Here is a 22,724-nt window from a genome sequence, read left to right as displayed (position 1 = left end):
TCAACTCATTCAACCGCGTCTATTTTCTAATGACGTGTGAAATGCGCATGAAGTTAACCGAACGATGCTAGGCGGGCGCGCAATTTGTCGAGAGCTGACATGCAACAAGTGACTGAAACCACAAGGCTTTCTGAATGAATATGGCTGAATGATGTGTCTTTCGCTCAATATAATGCAAATATAATGTAACCTGGATATGAAATGTCTAATAACCGCTGCTTGTTTGTTCAAAAATCACTACGTCAATTTTTCATTGCTTTGGTGATGCTAGCTAAAGTGACCTTGGAGAGTTGATTGATGGCTGTAAGGTAATTGAAGGCAGAGCGCTGAAGTAGTGAAATCTTGGTTCCGTTGAGAAATTTCTCCTCTTTATAGGAGGTTTTATTGTGATGCGCAAGTACATTTTTGACAAAATTGTAGATACCGACTTTTCAGTTTTCCCACTAACAGCATGCCTAGAAAATGGTCTGGATTTTCTATTACCATCTGTTGGTTGAAGGAGTTTTCTAGGAGTTTGATTTTTTTACACTTTTTTGAAGCTCCAACAAGTTTTTCTTTGTTTAATTTAAGTGTTACGCTATTAAATGGGTCAGTCACGTGTCGTCACGTGTAAGACCAAGATACCAAGGCCGAAAAGTACCAAGAATTACTCCTAGGTTCAGCTGAATATAACATGTATGCATATCGCCATCTTGTACAAAAAAGTGCGTTACTGATGGGGATTTAAAACTTCTGTGTGGAAGCTTGGTTCTGACTGGTACTGTCACGGAAGAGATCTTGGCATAAGAAAAGGAGGATACATCAGGTGTCACTGGATGAAAATGTGACGTCACACAAGGGAAATTAAGTGAATGTTCACAAGCACATGTACAGAATGCAGGCTGAGCGCGGCGAAGAACACTGCTCACACGCACAGCTCGGAGACGCTAAATTCCCTATAGCTTGCTTGAATACATGTTATATCGATTTCATACAAAGCTTCCTGCTTGCATTTCCTTAGTGAATCAAGCCTCTTGACTAGCTCAGTTGCATACCAGGTGATGACAAATACAATATTCCGAGGCTGCACAAAGGCCATCTGTTTCACTTTCTCTCTCCACAAGGATGACAAGCCCAGTGCGACTGAGATATTTGATTACCATGATTACTTCGATCAGTAAGTGTTTTGTGGAGATTCGAAGTCTTCGCCTTGAATGGGCAATGTCAAATACCAGAAGGTAACGAAGTTTGCGTGTAGCCCATCGACTAATTAGGCAACTGGCCAACTAGTCGATCAACCAACCAACCAATCAGTTGGTCGGTCATTCGGTCAATCAATCATTGGTCTGTTAGCCAGATAAATCAATCAATCAATCAGTCAATCGGCGAACCAAATGTCACTCAAAAGAGAAAGGCACAATAGGGGTGTGGTCGGTGTGCTATCCCTCCATATGCCAGCAAAATGTGGTCACATACCACTTTTGTAGACGTGCCCTGTTCCGGAATCTTCGACTTCGACCGAATCTTCGTCCTTCCCTGGTGTAACAAAGATGAAAATGCAGTAGTTTTACTTGAAGAACGGACCCACGGACACGCACATAACAGACTAAAATAAGTAGTAAACTTTCTCCCAAGAATAAACCAAAATGAAGAAAAAATTATGGGCGTTTACGCCAGTGTCAAGTTGATAAAGCTGTTTTCTCTAATAATAAGCAATATTTCAAGTTCCAAGCAAACGTGACTGTAGGTTATCAGCCAAGAAGCGGGTTACCTAAGAGATCAACCGAAATGGATATCGCCGACACGGAAACAAAAATAAAAAAAGCAATTAAAAATTAACAGAGGAAGTGGGGGAGCCTATTTTTGAAAGCGGGATTTGATCGTTCATTGAGCAGCAAACCTCATACTTTGAATGTTTTGCGATTTATACTGTTCTCGAAGTAAAATATCAAATATATCAAAGTAGATCCTGGGTGCGAACGGCTGCGTTTTGTTTACCCACGATGAACGCTTTCACAGTACCCAGTGAATATGAAGGTATGTTGTCGAAATGAGAAATGAGGAGACCGGAATAAGATTGCAGTGCACAAGCAATGCTTGCAACAAACCGAACCAAGGAATCAGCAAAATTTTCTCACGTGTGATGGGTGAAAAGGTGAGGCAGTTTAAAGGCGACCAGTTTGTCACTGTCCAGAAATGTCATAGACGTTAGGGGAAAAAAGACAGCAGAAGCCCACAATGTTTGGGTGGAGTGGCCTGCATCACAAAGAAGACTCATCTGAGGTGCACTAGCAGGTCAAACACAATTCAGAGTCGCATGGCTCCTTCCGCATGGGTACGATGTGACTTACTGTACTCTGTGCGATGGTCTTCATTGAAAGTCATCAGAATTTCTCAGCGCACCACTTCAGTTCGAATGGGTAACACACCCTCAGCAGACAACAATAAACAGATAAGGTGATCTAGCAACACATCGTTTATTTGGTGGCTAGTGTGTAGTACAGTGTGCAGTGCGTCTGAGGACGATGCTCTACGATTTATGGAGTCAGCTGTGCTAATGCTGTGAAGACCTACTGGGATAGGCATTTTTAAGCGGTGTTCTGCTTTTCCAGTGATATGGTTGGGTTCATTATCCAAGTGCTGGCATGGTGGTACACTCCTAATGCCACCCATTGTACGCCTCCACGAAGCTGGTGTAGCTTGTTCAGATGTACGATCATCCTAGCACTACATCAGATGGTCCAATACAGTACTGATGTTCACGTGTACGCACCTGCATTCTTCACAAGCATTATTGCAGGTTACTATTCTCTCTTGTACATGGACGTCAGAGACGCCAGGCAGGACTTTAGTCTTTCGGTCGCCTCAGGCTCAATAATTCAGCCGCGCCACTGAATCAGGTAGTCTATAGTACGCCGCATTTTGGACGTAATACAAACAGACCACATGAAACGGAACAATTGGTATAATGACGTGGCGGCCAATGTGGATAAGAAGACGGGGTTGACCGAACCTGTCCACATATGCCAACCGGATGATCGCCTGAACCCGAGGACTGCTAGCGCAGTCAGAACGGCGGATAGCCAGCTGCTTCTATGGTACTGACGGCAGGGAACTTTTGCGTCTAAGCTACGAGCGTTCTGAGTAGCGGGAGTCAGTGAACCCAATTGGTTACGGTTTTACTGCAGACCATCCGTTAGACCACAGCAGACTTTAGAAAAAAATGGACGTTTCACAGAAATCATTAAAAATAGTACGCACTTTTGGATGTAACCGTCACAGAAACGGTTACAAGACACTAGTTATTTATCATCGCTAAAAATGCTCAGGATCCTTTTTAACCGAATTTTACCGGTTGTCGGTTGCCTGCTATCCTTGTAACATAGCTTAGTAAAGTTAGAAAAACTAGTGATAGCAATATTTTCATCACATATCACCTTTAGCCACTGCGTTAGGTACTGCAGCACCCACAAGTCCGAAACATACACAATAAAGAAGAAGACGACGTTTCGGTAGACTGAATGCTACCACATTTGTTCGATGGTGCGGCTGTTTGCTGGAATGTGGGGAGGATTAGGACGTAAAGTGCAAGATTGTGAGTAAAAGGTCGAAAAAATCGCGCTATTCACCAAAATACTAGTGAAATCACCTTCAGCTTCGCGCTGTCACGACCGAGAGAATTGCGTGGATAAAGATTACGAGGTCTGTTGCTGGAGCATGGAATTCTAATAAAGAAGACCACTGAGCACTAATACATGAGAAAGAATATCAATATACGGCCTTTTCTTTGAGAGGTGCATCACAAGAATTAGTAATCGAATTTCCAATTTTGTCTCTTCCTTATGCATTCGGTTCCCTTCAGGGATTTCGTGAGGACAGCAGGATAGACTGAATTCAACTGTTGGGTGTATCTTGCCAGACGGAAGGTCAGGGCAGGATAGCAGACAGATAATATGACGAAAAAAACATGCTCACCATTAGGATCTTTTCAGTGAGCAAAGGTATCAGACCCCGGATCAGGTAAAACAAAATTACCAGGGCTGTAGTCATGAATGAATGGCAATCCTACCATGCCGAGCCACAAACTCCATTTATTTACCCAATTTGGGATTACAGCTTCGGATTTCATCCTTTTCAACAAAGCCTAATAGGTGACTGTCCTTCTGATATTTTATGACCTTGAAAAACTGGCTTTGTTTGCGAAATACGCTTAGTTTGGCACCCAATGGGCTATAACGGGAGGTTTAACTGAATACTTCAACTGAATGTGTTGAACATAGGGTGCCTGATGTTTTAGTTGGTATGATCTTCGAGATATCACAGTATATTTTTTGAAGGAAACTACTCGCAAGTCTGTTGAGAGATCTTTGACCTCTCTGGGCCGACCCCGCTCTCATTGTGACTTATCCAGTAGATGCGTCATGCTGAGAGGCGGTAGGCCGACGCTGTAGGTCCAACTTATATAAACACCCGGAAATTTTGGTTTGCAACGTCTTGGCTTTTTAGAGCCGTCATTGGGTAACCTGCATAGTACTTGTCCAACCAGTGGGCAGTGTTGAAAATACATTTACTTTAATCCGCACTATAGATAACGGGGATAAAGAAATTAGTGCAAAAGAACAAGTTGGCCGAAAATGCCCCTGTGATTCTCTTCGCGGATTGGCAGAAGAATGCAATTGTTATTAGAGCGCTAAAGAATTTGTGAAGCTGACCCGGCCGAGAATAACTTCAAGCAGTGAAAACCAGTTATACAGAACGCAGTTACAAAGAGCGGGTGAAATACGTAGCGAAGTCCAGGAAAAGACAGATTTCTGTCTTCCCTACTGCCATCTAGATCACCAAGAGGACGTCTATGGACACCAAACCCTTGGCTTGTAGCTTTCTCAAAGCATCAAAACCGGCCAAATGATAATAAAAGTTGAAGATATGTTAGTTCCGCGGGGGATGCACATCTCAGCACTACCCAGGCATCGGCCGGAAGTTGAATGAAAGCAGCTGAATTTTGTACCATAACGTACAGAGAGAAAAAAGAAACAGGTAGGATTCTATAAATGGAAAACGGAAAGTCCTGTGGAGTAAACTGATTACTAACCAAGCTAATCAAATTTGGTGGACGAAGGCTACAGTATCCAATCAGCAGCTACCATCTAATTCGTTCGAAATCGGAGGGCACACTCCACAAGAATGAAGGCTGTTAAAATATTATCCGTTTCCAAAGGAAAAGGACGATAAAAGATCAAAAATTATCATGTAATTAGCCCACTTTGTTTCGCTGGAGAAATTCTCGTTTTTAGGCTGAAAAATAGGTTGAATACGGATAGTTTGAATGGAGTCGTTTCCAAAAATCTACAGAGTTTGGAGGAGACCAGGCACTATCGATTTTGTTCTTCCACTATAACAAATATAGGCGAAATTCACCGACGGCGCTCAGATGTCACATGGCTTATTCACCTTCCGCTTCGCAGTTTGCGCCATTCTGACGGAGGCATGGAGAACAACACGTGTTTCGGAATGCGTGACATATGGCGACGTCGTTCCAGTTTATGCTGCTAGATGTTTTCCGTGAGTGAAGGGCTATTCACGTACACTAATGAGACTTGAATAGTTAGCTTCTTTAGAAGGGTAAAATACGCGCAGCCGAGAACATTTTAATTCACAAGCAACCGTGTGAAAACACTGGACCACATATCTAAACAACCGCTATGCGAAATGAGCACCATTCGAACAGTTAACCCCCCAAATGAAATCGACTTCGAATAGATTCCAGCATCCTGGTAATGAAATGCCTATTCCATTCAAATAAGGGTAGTCAAAAAGTTACACATATGAATCATTTAAAACAAATAAGGAAGTTCTGCTCCGTTTAAAAGCATATTCACATCCACGTAGATGAAATCGTCTTGACTGTTGACAATAATCTCTGTCAGGGCCTTACAGTCATTCACCAGCGTCTTCGACCTTAAAACTGCACAACTTATTTAAAGCTGCTAGTCATTTTGGCTAGGTCGAAACTCGCTGTCTCTCCGGCGAAGTGCACGACGTGCTATGATAAATGGATCTAAATAAAATACTGTTACTATTAGTGGAAGTGAATATCACTCACTATCGAGAACATTTTTATCCTGACCATGAAACATCACTGTTTGGATCTATTAGCGTAGTCCGTTGTGGTAATCTGTGGGGCCAACGACGAGGCTTTAGTAGCGTTGACAGCACATGGGTATTTCACGCACTATGCAATATTCAGTTATGAACGGAAGAGTCACACGTTTCCTGTGACTGGTGAGATTTTCGCTGATGATTTAGAGGAAGGATTGAGCAGCTCCCGACAGTTCCTGGATACTTCCACGACCAGTATGAAGTCTCGCTTAGAAATTTCAAAATCTTCGCCTGATCTATAGAGTATTTGTGTTTGCCAAGTCAGTTCAAATGAAATGAATAAAAACCATAAATAAATCGTATAAAAACAATGAAGCATTTGATACCTTCTTGGCAGTTGGTAAAGCACGTAAATAGGTTTTCCGTTTTCATGGCACATCTGGTCCTATTGGGTAAGTAACCGTAATTCAGTGGAATGACTTTTTTCCGGAAATCGTAGGTTATTCTACAGAAAGTGGTCGTTAAGGGGGAACGTTCAGGTTGGAACCTAGATTCTGCTTATTTTATCCACTTTTGTAATGTGCGCGTATGAAAAAACAAAATAATCTTGATCTTAGGTGCTTTTTAGGACCAACCGCAGTTCGCCGTTCCATAGAGCAACATCCATCTATAGAACTCCTTCAGTAAAGTAAGAGCTTTGTCGTGATTTGGCTGCGTTTTGGGCCCGATTACTAAATAAGGAATTTTTTGAAGCAAGAAACGATAGATCTTCTCGTTCACTGAGTTTTCAATAGTGGATACCTCAACTGTTTAGGTTCCATTTGGATTCCTCACAGTATAAACCATCACATTTGCCATCAACATGGCTGCTTACATATCTCCCGTCGGTGGCCTGCTGAGCACTGCTGGTTGAAAAACTTTGGTCCTTCAACGGTGTTCCTCCCGTCCAAACGGCGCATCGCTGAGAAAACAAACCGAAGGAAAGAAGTTTCAGTTACAAGTCTTTTGGCATCATATGAAATGTGAGGGTCAGGTAAGACTGCTGTTAAAAGTCGAAGAACTTAGCTGATGACGACACTTCGCGTCAGCTTGACCCCGGAATGCCACTAAATTACGGTCATTCTAACGATTGTCCTTGATAATGCATGAAGCAGTCTTTCATTTGTGGTCCTATCAGAATCAGAGAGTTCACGTGCATTCTACAAAACACAAAGTTAGGTTTCTATTGGTGATCAAAGTACACGCAAGTACGAGGCACACATGTTCAACATTTTTTGGTTGAAGCAGGGTCAACTGTAGCCCCCCGGGGTTCAGTAATTCAGAGGTGGATTTTATTATTGGTAGCCGAGAAAATTCTATGCACTCGGTTGAGTGGTTTACCGCTTTCGACAGTTAACTCTTTGTTTTCATTCAGAGTTTGACTTTCTTTCCAGGAAAACCAAAGTGCTTCTAGTAGTTACTCGATTTCCTGTGAAAGGAGTTCCAGCGACATAGCAAAATGCTTTAAATGCCAAGCCTGCGCATCTATTGCAGCTGCAGATTACTGAGAGGATAGGCAAATTGATGGATTGGGCTAGTCAAATCGCAAGTCGCGGAAAATGTCTGGGTTGTGGGTAGAATATAAGCCATGACAACTCAGGAGGCCAGTATTACTAAATTCTCACGCTGTGGGACTTTTGGCTACTATATTAGCGGTAGCAGGGTAAAAAAAATCCACCCCAAATGCGCAACAAGTTTGCTCTACGAAGGCTTTGGCTTTGCAGTCTGTCTTTACGATTTGTTAATAGCTTTCATGGGGTCCTCACATTTCAAGTATTATCTATCAAAGCGAGCTAGTCCACAAGTCATAACCTACTCCATTCTCTTTCAGAAACTGAAGGATAAGTGTATTAGTCCATTCAACACATCAGATACATACTTCGATGCTGACACCTCATTCTTGATAGCTTTCATCAAAGACAGGGCCTATTGAAAGAATTCCACACGCTTCCTTCGTTCCTACTTGCTACAAGGGTGTTACTCTCTCGTCACTGCTGCTGCCGGTGGTGATAGTGAGACGAATGAGCCTTTAAAGCTCGTGACAAAACAGTAAACATCGTAGGTAGGATCGGTGGAGATCAATCTGCCTGACGTTCTGGATTCAACCAGTGACTAGAGTGAGAATTCATATCTCCAAATGTATCTATAATAACCGCCTACAAATGACTCATAGGTTAATTAGTGCGGTGCTCAGCTGTCACGGTTTACTTCTGAAAAACGTTTTGTACACGTGTATGAAGTTCCAGACGTAGCTATCATACCGCAATTATTGTTTTTTAACTGCGTAACATCCTCGTCTAAACAACGCCGATGTCAGTCACAATATTTGCTTACCCTATGCTTCTAATTCAACCCCATTTACATACAGATCAGAAGTTTCCCAATCCACTTCAGTGTCGCTGCCTTCACCAATGCGTTCAAAGCGATTTTGGAAAGGGCGAAAGTTATTTTCTTTGGATAATGATATTTCTCATTTTTTAAAACGTTTTTGCATACGTACCGCAAAACACTCAAGTCACTGATAATTTTCTGAAGTTTTTGACAGCTTCGTGGATGAGTGAGGAGCTGAGCTCGTAAGTGCTCCTCAATTAAAAAGAATGCTCTCTGCAATCATTTCGGCAAAAGTGAGAAAATCTTTTCAGGCTTCAGACCCAGGTGATCTAAGTGGGCCACAATGTCAACACACATCTCTAGTTTTGTGAAGCTCACAAAAAGCGTTCCGTTTTGTCTTCTGTGACGAAGACTTCAGATATCATATAACTGTATCTCAACTTACCGAAGCAGAACTACACAATTGCAGATGATTAACAAAATCAAAAATTATCAGCACCAGAATCTTCAAGAAAAGATTGCCACTTGTGGCGATGCAACACGTGAGTCTGGATGAAATTAGCTTGGAAGCATCTAGGTAAGTGGTAGATAGGATGTCTACAGGCACTTCAAAGAGTTCAGCGCCACTGAAATTAGGAAGTCCGGATATCAAACAACACATTTAGTCTATCCTTCCATGGTGTTTCACATAGCAGACGTTTTTTCCTTCATCACACTACACTGCACTCTATTCTTGCTTATCGGAATGTGCTGATTACTACAGGAGCAGACAGAGGCACCAGCTTTGACCTCAAAATGCAAGCTTATCAGTGTATGCTCACTTTACGAGTCCCTCTGCGCTATGAAAGAATTCTGTCACAAAACCTAATTAAAAAAGCATATTGATTTTGTGAATATGTGGAACTCAGTCTGGGCTCATACGACATTGTACAAGACTACAAGAGCAGTCGATTGATTTCTTAAAGAAGTTCTAGAGCACAGAAATTTCTGTGCCCAAGAAGAGAGTTTAACCTCGCTCGGAAGCCATGGGCAACTATGTAAAACTGCACCAGCTCCTGACTACAAAGTGCAGTCAGGAGCATATTTGTCATTACTGATCTTAAATATTTGGTAAAAGCAGCCAGAATATCATTACCACTTGTGATGAACGATCTGCATAAACTGTTCACCTCAAGCTGTGTAAAAGTGCATAAGTAAGTAGGGCTAAAAATCTCTTGTCAATTCGATTTGACCACAACGATCACTCAGTTGGTTTATTAGTGTCAAGAAGTGCCATCATAAAGCACTTCGCGCACGCAACAAACCGTGTTGCGAAAGAATCTCTTCGTCTTGAGGGTTGCCAAAATAATGCGGTCGTCTTGTAATCAAATCCACTCTCCTTTAACTGTTTTCGAATGGGATGGACCAGCGACGATCTAGAACGGCCATTTTGAACTTTCCGAAAAATTTTTATCGACATTTTGGCAGATAGGTCGTACAGGGGCGGTTATTAGAAACTTGTATCCTTAAGTTTTCCGTTATTTCCGTTTCAATCGTTTGCTTCTTTTTCACCACTTTTTCACACCCTAGCCCCCGCATTAGGGCACTAGAATTTACCAAGGTAAACTCAGCCTTTGACATCCATGACTTGGGCTCCCTAGGTCTCTATTATGACTGGTCCTATCAAAAAGTAGGAAGACGAAACTCAACTTGCGTCCAATTTTCGGGGCAGAATGATGGAGGAAGAACAAATGTCATGCGACAACTCCAAAACCTCAGTTTAATGTTTGATTATTTCTTCGGGGTATGTGGAGGGAATTCAAGTTTCATAGTTTATTACGATAAAATTAAACGGGAGCAGGTGTGTGGAATAACTGGATGCGATGAACATGTAACATCTGCGTCCGAGTGACGAATCAACACAAATGTGAACGTCCAGCGAGTTAAAAACTGAACACAGTGGTGCATATAGAGATAGTCTGGTTTATTGCAGCTTCCCACTGAAGAGTTTCTCCACCCTGGTTGCCACTCTGTAACGAGCACCCATAAGAGCACTGATATGAAATTTATCGGTCTGTGCATTAATTTGAGTACACAGATAGAAGCATGCCAATTGGAATGTCTGTGCGCTATCTAAAGAACGATTCGGAGTCCAAGCAAATGTAGACCTAATTGATTTGCAAATGAGTGTATTTCTCGAAAACAGCCCAATTTGGGTTCATGTAGAATATGAGGTTGTCGTAAACTCGTGGACTGCGCCTACCTGATGAGCCCCAAGAAGGGCGAAACCGGTCGTGAGCTGTCGAAGGGTTTTCAGCAACCTTGTGAGTAGTTTCCTTTATGAAAACAAACGTAGACTTGTTTGACTGAGTCAAGGCGGTTTTTGGCTGGCCCTATAAAATCTGCATTCAACTGGATGATTGACACCATGGTTGGGACAATGGACAGTGAGGTTCAACCAGCAGACAGTGGAATTCAGCCAATAGTAAAGATAGATGGGTTCAGAAATAGCACGAATTACGTTATTGTCATTTAACCCCCAACTGTGACGTTTTAAAACGCCAAGCTCATGTTAAAAGAATTCATGCCAAGCAATTAGTTCGGTGGGATACAGAACCATCGAGATGGACCAGAATTACAAGTGCCCTTTGATTAAATAGTAGCAGGAAAAACAAGAAGCTTCCTAAAATTTCAGCCCGGTTTGCCGTGTAATTTAATTTACATGACGGAAGCAACTTCCGCCAGTTGAATGTTTTCCGACCTATCAAACAAACCAAATCAAAGGCCCAACCAGAACTCAAGTAACCTCCTTGCAGCACGAGACCCATGAGATAGCTCAACACAACCAACAATCGGTACTTTGTTGAAATGGGATAGCTGGATCGTCAGGCATTTTTAAAGACGGAAAAGAGGGCTAGAATACTGTGGCACTATTTGTCATGGGATGATAAACAACCGATTACTAGATACGAGTGCGGGAGATGGGGCTTGAACTCTCGGCAATGTAAAAGTTTCTTACTCGTGTCCTGAAAGACACAGAAGAGAGACAATGGTTGGGGCGATCCGGTAGCGGCACTTTGTGTTATGCCACATCACAATCCCGAGCAAGGAAACGAGATCATAAGTTCGACACTACTGGTTGGGTACCAAGATGGATGTCTGTTAACGCTGGTGAGATTACTCAATGCTTAATAAACGACTGAAAAATTAGTAAGCAATTGACGACGTGTATTCATTTTCAAATTTCACTGATGTTAATGGTATAATCAAGTGAATGCTTTGTATGAGTTATCCTTTAGCTAAACAACGCCGTATTATGTTTCGGTTGGGAGGATATTTGAAACAACGCAGCAAATTTCGTCAGAACACAGTTTGTATAAGAAGATCCTAGACGAGAGTTCATTTGTTCCTGCAGCCCAGTGGATTTTGGTGGCAGAATATCGTTATGACACTTGAGAAACTGAGAGAGAACCGAAACTCACAGATTACGGTTCAAGTTTAGCGAGTGGGATCAACCAGACGACAAACTGTGAATGCCTTCGGGTCAAAAGTCAAGACTGTGGTTCTCGTTTTATCGTAGTTGATGACCCCGCTAATAAATGAATTTTGGCTTATTATTGTGTGCACGTTTAGACAATTTTTGAAAGTTCCCAACTGCGCCAACTGCGCTTTCTCCATTTCTAGAACATCCAGATTCCATCAGTTTCTAGGTTCATCATGCTCGATGGATGAATTGGGCTCAACATCCAAAAAGAAGCAGTGCTCTGAAGCAAAACGCGATAATGACTGTTCTGGAATTCAGCCGTATTTAATGAGCTCCCAGAAGCAGCACATACCGGGTTTCCTGCCCTATGAACGGTGATGATTATCTTGTCCCACTTACAGTGTTCTCTCAAGACTTGAGCTCTTAAGGCCTCACATAGTCTAACTTGACAAGTTTGGCAAAGTTTAAGGTTTAAAATTTTTTTGATGGCAAAACGAGGTATATGTTTCTTATATCTCATCGCGTGAACATATGGGAAATTGACGCCTGATCAGAACTGCTGAGTTGGTTCAGATAGTTCCAGTGGAGTCCGACACTGGGTGTCTTGTTTCTTCATCCCCGCGTTGAATGACCTGCGTGTAATAATCGTTGGTTGAAGCCAATTGTCTGCTGGTTGAACCTCATTGTCCACTGCCCGAACCTTGGTATCAATCATTCACCTGAATACAGACTTCTATAACGCTAACAAAAGACCGCCACGACTCAGTCAAACAAGTCCACGTATATTTGAGCTCCTAATTGTTCCTCGGATAGCGCGCAACCATTTGTTAGCAACGTTCCAATTTGTATGTTTCTGCTTGCGCAGGATTTTTAAGTGTTCTGGTGAACAGTATGTTCTTTACAACAGACTGTTTCTCTCGAAGGTCCGTTTTTTCTGACCGGTGGTTGCTGGTACACTTGACTCTTGACTCGTTTCAAATCAGCCTGGCGTCCTCAAGTCATGTGGTTCGGAACTACGTTCTTCCACTCCGTTAGTAAATACTTGTGTTCTCAACTTACATCTGGTGTGCAGATGTGAAAATTGAGCCTAGGGTCAGAGGTGATTGTGTCAGGAATGGGGTGTATGCTGGAAATGCTTCATCGCTTTCAGAGGTGCACGCCCGAGATCGAATACATGGATCCTCAGCATCATTGAAGAGCAATGAAACATCTGCGCACAAGCCGGAACTAGGAAATACGAAATAGGAAGTAACAAATTCTCAGCAGTTAAGGTGTGAACAAAAATACAGAGTTTGATTAACCAAACAGAAGCCGCTTAGGACTGTTTTTAATGTCCCGTGTGTTAAAGTGAGCGGTTGGGTGGATAAATTAGAAGCCCCGAGGCAAACGAAAAAGAAAAGGGAATACAATTCGTCGATTAGATTTTGAATACACATGTCTTGCTTAATTGACCTTTGTCCCCTCAGCGAAGGACAACCGGAATTTTCCGGTAGCTGACTATCCGAAACACCTCTAGCGTCTAAATGCACTTGGTGTCCAGGAAGCAATTCTTCAAAAAAACACCCATATAGGTTCTACGTTTGTAATTTTAACTCTAGTTTCAGTATTCAAACCCTAATCCCTTGAGCACATATTAATTTCGGCTTCAGAGTTTTACGGTAATCGCCCCATTTGGCTCGGTTAGTCCAATATATATTAGAATATCTTTCTTCTTGTTCATTGCGGAATAGGATAGCATAAAATCAAGTGGGCTCATTTGGCCCCAACAAATTGTTTTTCACTCTATCGACCACCGCTTACTGCTGAACGAACTCAATGTTCTTCCGCTTATTTCCAGGTCACCACCGGTACAACGGTGGGTACTACTGATGGGGCATGCGGGTAGTATGTTTCGCGGAAATCCGCTTTGCATCTGTTGAAAAGTGAGATTTATTACGGAGGTTGTGGAATTGCGTTGTAGCATACATTTGAGTGATAGTCAATGCTTATCCAGCATAGATCAGGATGACACGTTGGAGAAGAAGACGGATATTCAGTTTTATGAACAAGATGCGCATGAGAGTTTTGCTTCCCTGTCCAATAGTTCGTAACTGTTCACTTGGTGTTTTCCAATAAACAACTCCGAAGCGAAGTCCTCATTCCCTTCATTTGGCGAGGTTGCTAGGATAATGATGAAGATCTCGTGGCCGCAACCCTTTGAAGATGGGTATGTTCGGACCTTGCTACAGGATTTCGGAGAGGTTGCGGAGACTGCACGATTGGATACAGACCGAGGTAAGGTGGCGGCTCTGAAGACCCCATCAGAGACCGGGCGAAGGTGGCCTCAAAAGATGCACTGGGCAGCCGCGAAGGAGGGCCTTTCAGCCGGCTAACCACTAGAAGGCTATGAGACGGTTCAAGACTGCCAAGGTGGAACCGTGAAGTGGCCCGACGGTGTTCTTTGCCGGCCTGCAGCAGTCGCTGAGTCGGGCTTTGTCGGAACTGGAACTAGTGGCGCGCCAGCAGCTGCTGTCTGAGTAGTTCGTCCAGTGTGTGCAACCGGCGCTTCGTGACCGGTTGCGTTTGGCGTGAGCAACTGGCCAGATGAGTGTGGAGCACCTGGTGCATCTGGCACGGCAATTGGCCGAAATGCCGCTGGTCACGTTGCAGTTGCAGAACAGGGAGAACTCAACGGTAAAGGACCTAAAGGACAAAGTGTACCAACTAGCGAAATCGCTTGCAGCCATAAGGACGGAATCGCGGAGGCATGCTCGAACGAGTGGGTGTTACAAGTGTGGCGTGCCTGACCATTGGAAGAATCAATGCCCTCGTACCCGACCACAAGTACATAATGAAACTTTGGATTGCTCCTATTTTCCCGGACTGGGTTGCGATTAGTGTAGTGACACAGGCTGCAATACAGGCCGTTATCCAGATAGAAGGGAAGAGGTAGCTGTGCTTGATTGATACTGGAGCAGGGGTATCGCTGAGGAGGAGAGGGAACCAAGCTGAATGCAGAACGTGTATGTTAGTCGTGAGAGCAATGGGTGGATATCGACTGAAAATTGATGGATTGTCAGTGCACTCAATATGCCTAGGAAACAAATCCGTGCAGCATGCGTTCCTGATCAGCCCAGGTAAAAAGCAGGCAATATTGGGGTCAGGTTTTCTCAAGAGTACAGACCCCGTGGTTGACCTACAGTAGGAAAACTGACGACATGTTATGGCACAATCAAGCTTGAAAGCTACCCAAGCACTGTCGTGAGTGAGCTGCATATCCGAAAGCTTCCGTCTTGTAACGTGCCGTCAGTAAGTCCGTGGTCGAGAAATATTCCGACCTATTCACGGGCGATGAAGACCCGTTTGACTTCTGCCCGTGGACTGAACACGAAATTCCCCTCTCCAATAAATAACTCCGCAGGTAAGACGTTCTTCCTTTCACTGGTAGTCAAGTGTATAACTATATATATGAGCATTCTTCCTAAATGTCATGCCAGAGGATTAAAGAGATCAACGAAAAATGGTCAGTTTTTATTATACAGTCAATGGAAATGAAAGCATTTTATTGATTTACATATTTCTTGCACACCACAAGCAGTAAATAACGACGGGTAGGTTATACCACTGTGTTTGAGTGGTACAAAAACATGATACATCTTACTTCTACGTTCTTCATAAACGACCGTTTCTGATTCCAGGTCACTGTCTAAAAGATTTGGCTGCGATCTCACCAGAACTTTGGGAACGTTTGGCAAAACGGCTGAAAGAGATTTCATTATTGAAGATTCTGATCAGGCAAGATCTTTTTCGGGGAGGTTACTGATCACATACAATGTAGCATAGCCGGAGAGCCGGCCATAGATCAATAGCTATTGCACGGGCTTTCTGACCAGAACGTCCGTGGTTCGGACCCAGCCTTGGCATTTGGAAGGCTACTTTATAGACGTGGGCATTTTGGAAGGAACCCATCCCTACTTCTTCTTTCGTGTGGCACTGCCGGTAAGAACACATAAGGCGTTTAGGCTGAATGTTTGATTGGCTGGTATAACCAGGAGGCCCCACTGATTAGTCGCTCATTACTTCCACATTCACTTTGGTTCTTTAGTCCGGAAATCCTCCGTCTTATTTGAATGAAGAAAATCACTCGTTCTTGTAAGCCAAAACCGTAATCTTTACTTCTCTAAATCAATCAGACATTGGAAGACTATCTGAGAGCGGAATTTGTCAGTGCGTACTGCGTTACGGGCACGAGTGACGAGACCGGCTGGAATTCAGCCGATCGATAGAAGGTTGGGTCGATTCTACTACCCAGTGTACTGGTTGCGCGGATAAAAGGACACAGTTAAATGATGGATTCGTCAGAAAGGCTATCTGAGTACCAAAATTTTTTGGAAGTTTGTACTGTGGTAAATACAGACCTTGTCACATAATAAAGGGCCAAGCTGATGAAAGTGACAGACAAACAATGCCGTTGCCTTCACTATACAAGCATCAAACACAACACTAGATAGACCCGCAGCCGGTGTTTGGTTCAACAGAATGGAGCTCTGCCACATTACACCCGTTGTGTGCCTAAGTATCTCAGTGAAATACTAAGGGATAGGTTGGTAAGCCGAAGAGGGCCGTCTGTTTGACCGCACAGATATGAAAAGCCTCACTGACTTTTAGGGAGAATACTTGAAGTAGAGTTTGAATAGAAACAGACCAATAAGTATTCAAGAGTTGGAGTCAAACATCAAATATCTCCAGCCAATCCTGGAGAATGCGAGGGTCAGTCGTTAAACGGATGTCTTTGTGCCAACAGTAAGCAAGTGAAGAGTTGGCACGTATTGACTTGCAAATTTTCATCCAGGCTTTATTACATCAGTAAGGGCTATTGAACGAAAAAGTTTTTATGTGAGGCGGTTCAAAAAACATTAGCTAACCTGACCAGGGTTTTGTCAGCATTAACATGAAGGTTGTCGGACGGCGCTCAACATCAGTCAAAGGTTTAGATTCATGAAGTTAACTCAGGAATCCTTGCTGATTTCTTCAAATAATTTCTAGTGATGATTAATCCGAAAGTTGGCAGTCAATAGTCCATACAACTTCACAAGCGGCGGCAAGGAAAGATGTTACAAGATGAAATAAAATCAAGTCATTTGCTTTTGTATGAATTAAGAACATCGGATATGCGAGAAGCCAGGACTCTCAAGCTTCGTCATCCACGAGTCGTCAGCGGTCACGTGAAGATCGGTGTTCTCAAATTTCTAGGCAGCCAGCGTATCATTCAAGTCTTGGGCGGATCTGGGAATGGATGATTTCATGCCACTGTGCCGGATGATTGCCCCAATTGCTTAAAGATATTGACCTCAAGTTTATTGCGGTGACAGTTTTTATTCAGCTTGTCATCATGCTGACATGGCCATCAGCAAAAATGAAACCAAATAGGCTACTTGTGTTATCACTGATGTATGCCAGCTAAACGCACGTAATTCATGCAAACCTGTTACACTCGAAGCTCGCGGTTAGGGAGACAACACAAATAGAGAGTTCAAAAGGTGAAGTCAGACTTGGAAACCTAGCATAGTGAACTGTATCAAAAATAGTTAAAAGTCACACTTAATACAACCATTCAAAACTCGAGTGAAGTCACCTGAAATAACCAAACAGTAAACACCTTCCACTATGAGTTTTATTACTGCCCTTTTTCCTCCACTAGCGTAAAGATAACAAGTCCAGACATTTCGAGTGTCCAGCTTACACAATTTGAAATCACTGAACACCATTACATGTACCCTTTGGTTCGCTGGGTACCTTCCTCATTCTCATATGTTTCAAATAAGGAGGAATTCGCCGCACTTGCTAGAGATGCCTAACAATCGTAACAGAACTAATCGACTGGTGATTACCGCGCACAACTTCCAGTTTCAATTACAAGTAATCCTTCGGTGAAAAACGAAAGCAAACTAGTGGTTATCAACGAGGAAATTGACTACGTAATGAGTTCGAAGTTTTTTTCCAAAATCGACGTGGGCCTAACTGATCTGCACAATCACACCAGCAACGGGACAACTGCCTCTCAGTCGATTCAAACATACTAATGTTGTGTTCATATCCGGAACATAACTGATCACTGATCATTAACCAAAAGCGATTCATCGTATTTGCACATCGGGTATGTCAAATACAGCCCAGCTGTAGTTATCGTCTACATCAATGAATTTGCACACCCTTTAGCATGCATGAATGTATTAGCGTGTGCCCAATCGATAGTAAACTCAGTGGATATAGATCATTTGGGTGAGGGACGGACCCAAAAGAAATCGTGCATCGCGTCGTCGCTAAAGGCGACAAATTGGTTGGGCATAAATAGCTCACAGCTGAGTCCTCTATTTCCAGGAATTGTTCGATCACTAAAATTTTTTCGTTAACACTCCAAAAAAGCCCGCACGATCGGTTGGTTTAGTAATCGCGTAATTGCGCATCTACAGTGTGAACATGAAGTTTCACGGAACTCATCCAAAACGTATGCACCTAAAACAAACAGACGATCACATTATCTTGACCTCTCCTGAAACTCTCAATTAAGAGACATTATACCATAATTCATCCTAAGCTAAGCAAACGATGGTCGTGCCTGCGAAATCTCTGTGACATACATTTAGGAGGCCTCCAAGAATCATTAATGGGAAAGCATAAGTTGCCTGGCATTTCTGTACCAAGAAATGACACTGGGTACTGATGGCACTACATCAAGTTATCCGAAAAATGGTCGCTTAGTTTTGGTGCCAAAAGATCTCGGGCACTCGAAATCAAATTTTATTTGGTGAGAAAAGACGCGTAACAACTCGCCTTTAATCTAACAAACATGGTTATTCAGGTGCGGTCTGTGTTGGGTTGTAATCCGAAAAACAGACCGGAGATTCTGTTGTTTCCTCAAATTCCCCCACTGTCATTGTGCCAACTGATACAGATTACATAATGTTGAAATTCAGTGATCCTGCTAGATGTTCTAATGCACACAGTTCCACTTCTTTGCCATCATTTCGATGATCTGTTTTGGCTCGTGGTGGCTTTATGTGGAAATTTCCGTCCATAAGGATGCGTTTGTTGTCATTTACCTCATTACTGTCTGGAACATTCCATTCTGTTCCTGGTCGCATCTCACTGGTGGTTGTATTGAACTGACGCTTACCGTCATTGTAATACCAAACGTATTTTACAAGCAGGCGCTACCATTTAGTATCATTATCTGTCCTTGGCTGTCCATTACAAGGAAAAACCAGCTCATCTCAATTGAGCAGCCCTGGGACATTCTTCTAGTTCTATTGTGGGACAATTTGGGCTATGGTCATCACCGCATCATTTGTTTTGGAGCGTCCTGTCAATTTTATCTCGTTATTTGCGCAATCAGGACAGCGAGCGAGAATTTTGAGCTCAACGTCCACCGTTCGACCAAGTTTTGGCGAGTGGGTCTGTTCCAGTTGGCTGACCTCTCTTAAGCTAGTGAGAATGCAGGCAAAACGTAGCATATCCATGTTCGCATTGAAAGAAATTATCCGGACTGGGTCTTTTGGTGTTCAAATTATTCGGAGGCGCGGGGACTACGGCTTCTATTTTGCTCGAATCGACAATTTTTTAACAAAAGAAAAGTTCCAGACTAACGATAGTCTTAGCTAGCTTATTAGCGGTCCTATTCCATGAAACTAGTGACAGTAGGTTTTTTAACCAATAGGTAGTTCTACTTCAGCAGTTTCCCGCACCCAACTTCACTACAACATGTTGGATTGCATACCGAGGGAAAAATAATAGAATAGCAGTAAATCTGCCTCAGCTATATGGAAGTAACTTCGTTTTTTCAGCATGGGACGAGCATCATAAGAAAACAAACGTATAATTGACACCAGTACAGAAGGAAGGACGTGACTTAAAACGGTAAAAGACAGAGGAATGAGTGTTGAAAGTTACAGATCCATTTCTTTGTGACATTTGATTCAGAGAGTTTTATTAGTGGATTGGGGGGTATTCATCTTTGAAACCTGCCCAGTTTCATGAAAGAGGTGTACAGTATTCTACGGCCTATTGGCATAGATTTTCTTTACTTAAGGGACGAAATTTCCATTAAAATTCTCAAATCTCCTCACATTACCAGCAATCTGTAAGTGGATTGGGGGAAGAGTAAAATTCGCTTCATGAGTGAAACTTCCATCTGAGTAGTAGTTGCTTAAGGAGCCAGGCAGCATGTGTGCCCACGTAGTGTGGATATCATGATTGAGGGATGAGTGGCCGTATATCCTGTCCAAGCGAGAGTTAATCACACTGCTGACCAGCCACTTATGGCCCAACGACTAAGTGTTCAAGCTACCAACCAGGAGGTCGCGTGATTGAGTCTCCGGAATTTGATGAGTTACTCACTGCCGATGATTCCGGATAACGATGATGCAGCTGTACGGTGCTTATCGGCTTTTCAGCATAGATTCACGTTGCTTATAGGACGAAATTTCCTTTAGAATTCTCAAACTTCCTTACGCTACCAACACAGTTTGTGCTTGAATGATAACACTGTCCTGGTGTTGATAGTGCTAATGTTGAGTGGAACCGGATTATTCTAATGAATGAATGAGTTAGAAAAAATGGACAAACAGGAAACTAGACGATTGTCCAATGGTTCTTTCCTAAATACCGTCTGTGTCTTCTTTTATATCCTGCATAGTCAGAAGTTTGAAATAATAAAGTCATGAATGCGCGATATTTTCCTTTTATCTTTTGGTGTACAAGACTAGCCACTATCAAGCAGCTGGTTGCTTGAAATCAGTTGGCAAATCGGCAAACAAATGTATGCCGCCCTATAGCAAAGACTTTAATTGCGGCAAACGAAATATCATAGGTACAAATCACGAGATGCACTCACTTCCACTTGAGGCATAGCGCCTTGGTTTTCTATATTGATCGACCAGATTCATCTTTATGGAAGAGAATATGTATCGAAAGGTGGGGTGATTAGAAAAACATTCCAGTGCACACACACAAAAAAGCGAGAAACCGGTGCCTCAGTTAGTCTACCCAGATGTATTGCGCAGGCCGCCTCAACCAAATAAGCGAGCCAGTAACATAAACTTTGCGGAAATTTTGCCGGTTTTTTCTCACTCAGGTATGAGCAAAAAGGGGACGAAGTAGAACTACAGGCAAGAGGGAATAACACCTTGGAACCAAGATCCACGTTTTTCTGTCAGTACCTTCTCAATTATTCACGCAACACGCGTACTGGAGTTACAAAGGAATGCAACACAGTTTTTTTAGTTAGGGTCGGTTTTACGGTACATTGCTGTGAAACCAAACTTCACTTCCAAAGAGCTGGTGGCCTGGTTACATCTGCGATGAATAATTTATATCAGCCGAAGTTCTGCGACATACGTTAGTTAGTCTTCATCAGGCCCTTAATATTTATGCGCTCGAGGTTGCACTGGGGAAGCGTCACGAGGTGTGAACTATGAACTCATCATAGAATATCCACGAGGAACATAAAAACAACTAAAGAAAGACTATACAGAATCAAAAGTACCCAATTCTCTTGATTTGACCATCCTGTCTCTCTTTGTGGACAGGAACGTATGCCAAAGTTCTGGACTGCTTTTCTTTTTGTACTATGACTTCTACCGAAATTTCCCAACTATTCAAAATCACAAGTGGAACCAACAAGGTACTGTTTTTCCCAGCAGCCAAGGCCATGAGCACTAGCCGGTTTGGTGACTTTAAGGAAAGAGGGTCCATATAGAATCAAGAGACTACCACAGGTTTACTATGACGAGCAAATGTATCCTAAATAATCTCAGTTGTATCTACAGGCCGATGTGTTACATTGCTTCCAATTCCCAGCAGCCTCCCTCCACTAAGAGTCTCCAATTGTTCACGAATACATACTATTAGTCCACTGGGAGAGACGACTCTTTTTGGTACAAGTAAGGTAGGCTGTTTTAACGCCTGTTTTGTTCTTGAAATGTCAGTCGCGCGACAGACGCGAACCTATTTTTACATGCTATTTTCCATCAATCCGCCAACTGATCTTTCTGTCCCAGCTACAAACAACCCGCTAAATCTGTCACGGTACACCGACACCCACGATGCGTGGTATCTTCGTACTTATCCAAAGTTGTTCCAATTAACGTTCTCAAAAGTACGCATTCAATGATGAAAATTTTCGCCTTCATGCGTTTTTGATGGATTGATCAGGTTCCACAGTCCTCATAATCATGTTTTTCTTGATCACCGAGAAAATTGCCTCGATCTATCAATTCCAAGAGCGATAAGGTAGAGGTTCGCATAAGGCAACTAAGTGAAAACCTGCCACAACAAAACTAGATTTTACATCTATGCTCTCACCTAACGAAGCATTCTTGTTGCAATTTGCTTTTTGGAATGATTGGATCAAAAGATGAAAATAAACAAGAGCCACCCACGAAGGAAACTACTCACAAGTTGCCGAAAACTCTTCGACAGCCCACGACCGGTTTCGCCCTTTTTGGGGCTCATCAGGTAGGCGCAGCCCCCGGGTTTCCGTCAACCTTATGTTCTACGTGAACCCAAACCGGACCGTTTTCGAGAAATACACTCAGTTGCAAATCAATTTGTTTTCCACGAGAGACTAAACTGAATCTCTCTTTTATGAACATAAGGTTGACGGATACTCGGGGACTTCGCCTACCTGATGAGACCCAAGAGTGGCGAAACTGGTCGTGGACTGTCGAAGAGTTTTCAGCAACCTTGTGAGTAGTTTTCTTTATGAAAATATACTGCGATGTCTCGAATATCGTGCAAACTGAATCATGAGGCGGTCTGTGTGCAGCACATTCAG

General features: G+C 42.8%; 1 protein-coding gene across 1 annotated transcript in view; it reads right to left on the bottom strand.

Annotated features, from left to right (window-relative positions):
- Positions 1-22,724, bottom strand: part of T265_01979 (hypothetical protein) — a gene marked incomplete at both ends in the record, with an annotated part of 64,859 nt that overhangs the window by 27,960 nt on the left and 14,175 nt on the right. The window contains 4 exons of the mRNA XM_009166117.1: positions 1,456-1,515; positions 6,953-7,039; positions 15,552-15,650; positions 20,784-20,835. Of these exons, the coding sequence (XP_009164381.1) occupies positions 1,456-1,515; positions 6,953-7,039; positions 15,552-15,650; positions 20,784-20,835 (298 nt within the window). The remainder of the gene's footprint in view (positions 1-1,455; positions 1,516-6,952; positions 7,040-15,551; positions 15,651-20,783; positions 20,836-22,724) is intronic.

The sequence above is a fragment of the Opisthorchis viverrini genome (assembly GCF_000715545.1).
Source record: "Opisthorchis viverrini unplaced genomic scaffold opera_v5_22, whole genome shotgun sequence".
Classification (NCBI taxonomy): domain Eukaryota; kingdom Metazoa; phylum Platyhelminthes; class Trematoda; order Opisthorchiida; family Opisthorchiidae; genus Opisthorchis; species Opisthorchis viverrini.
This window is presented reverse-complemented; position numbering and strand designations above follow the sequence as displayed.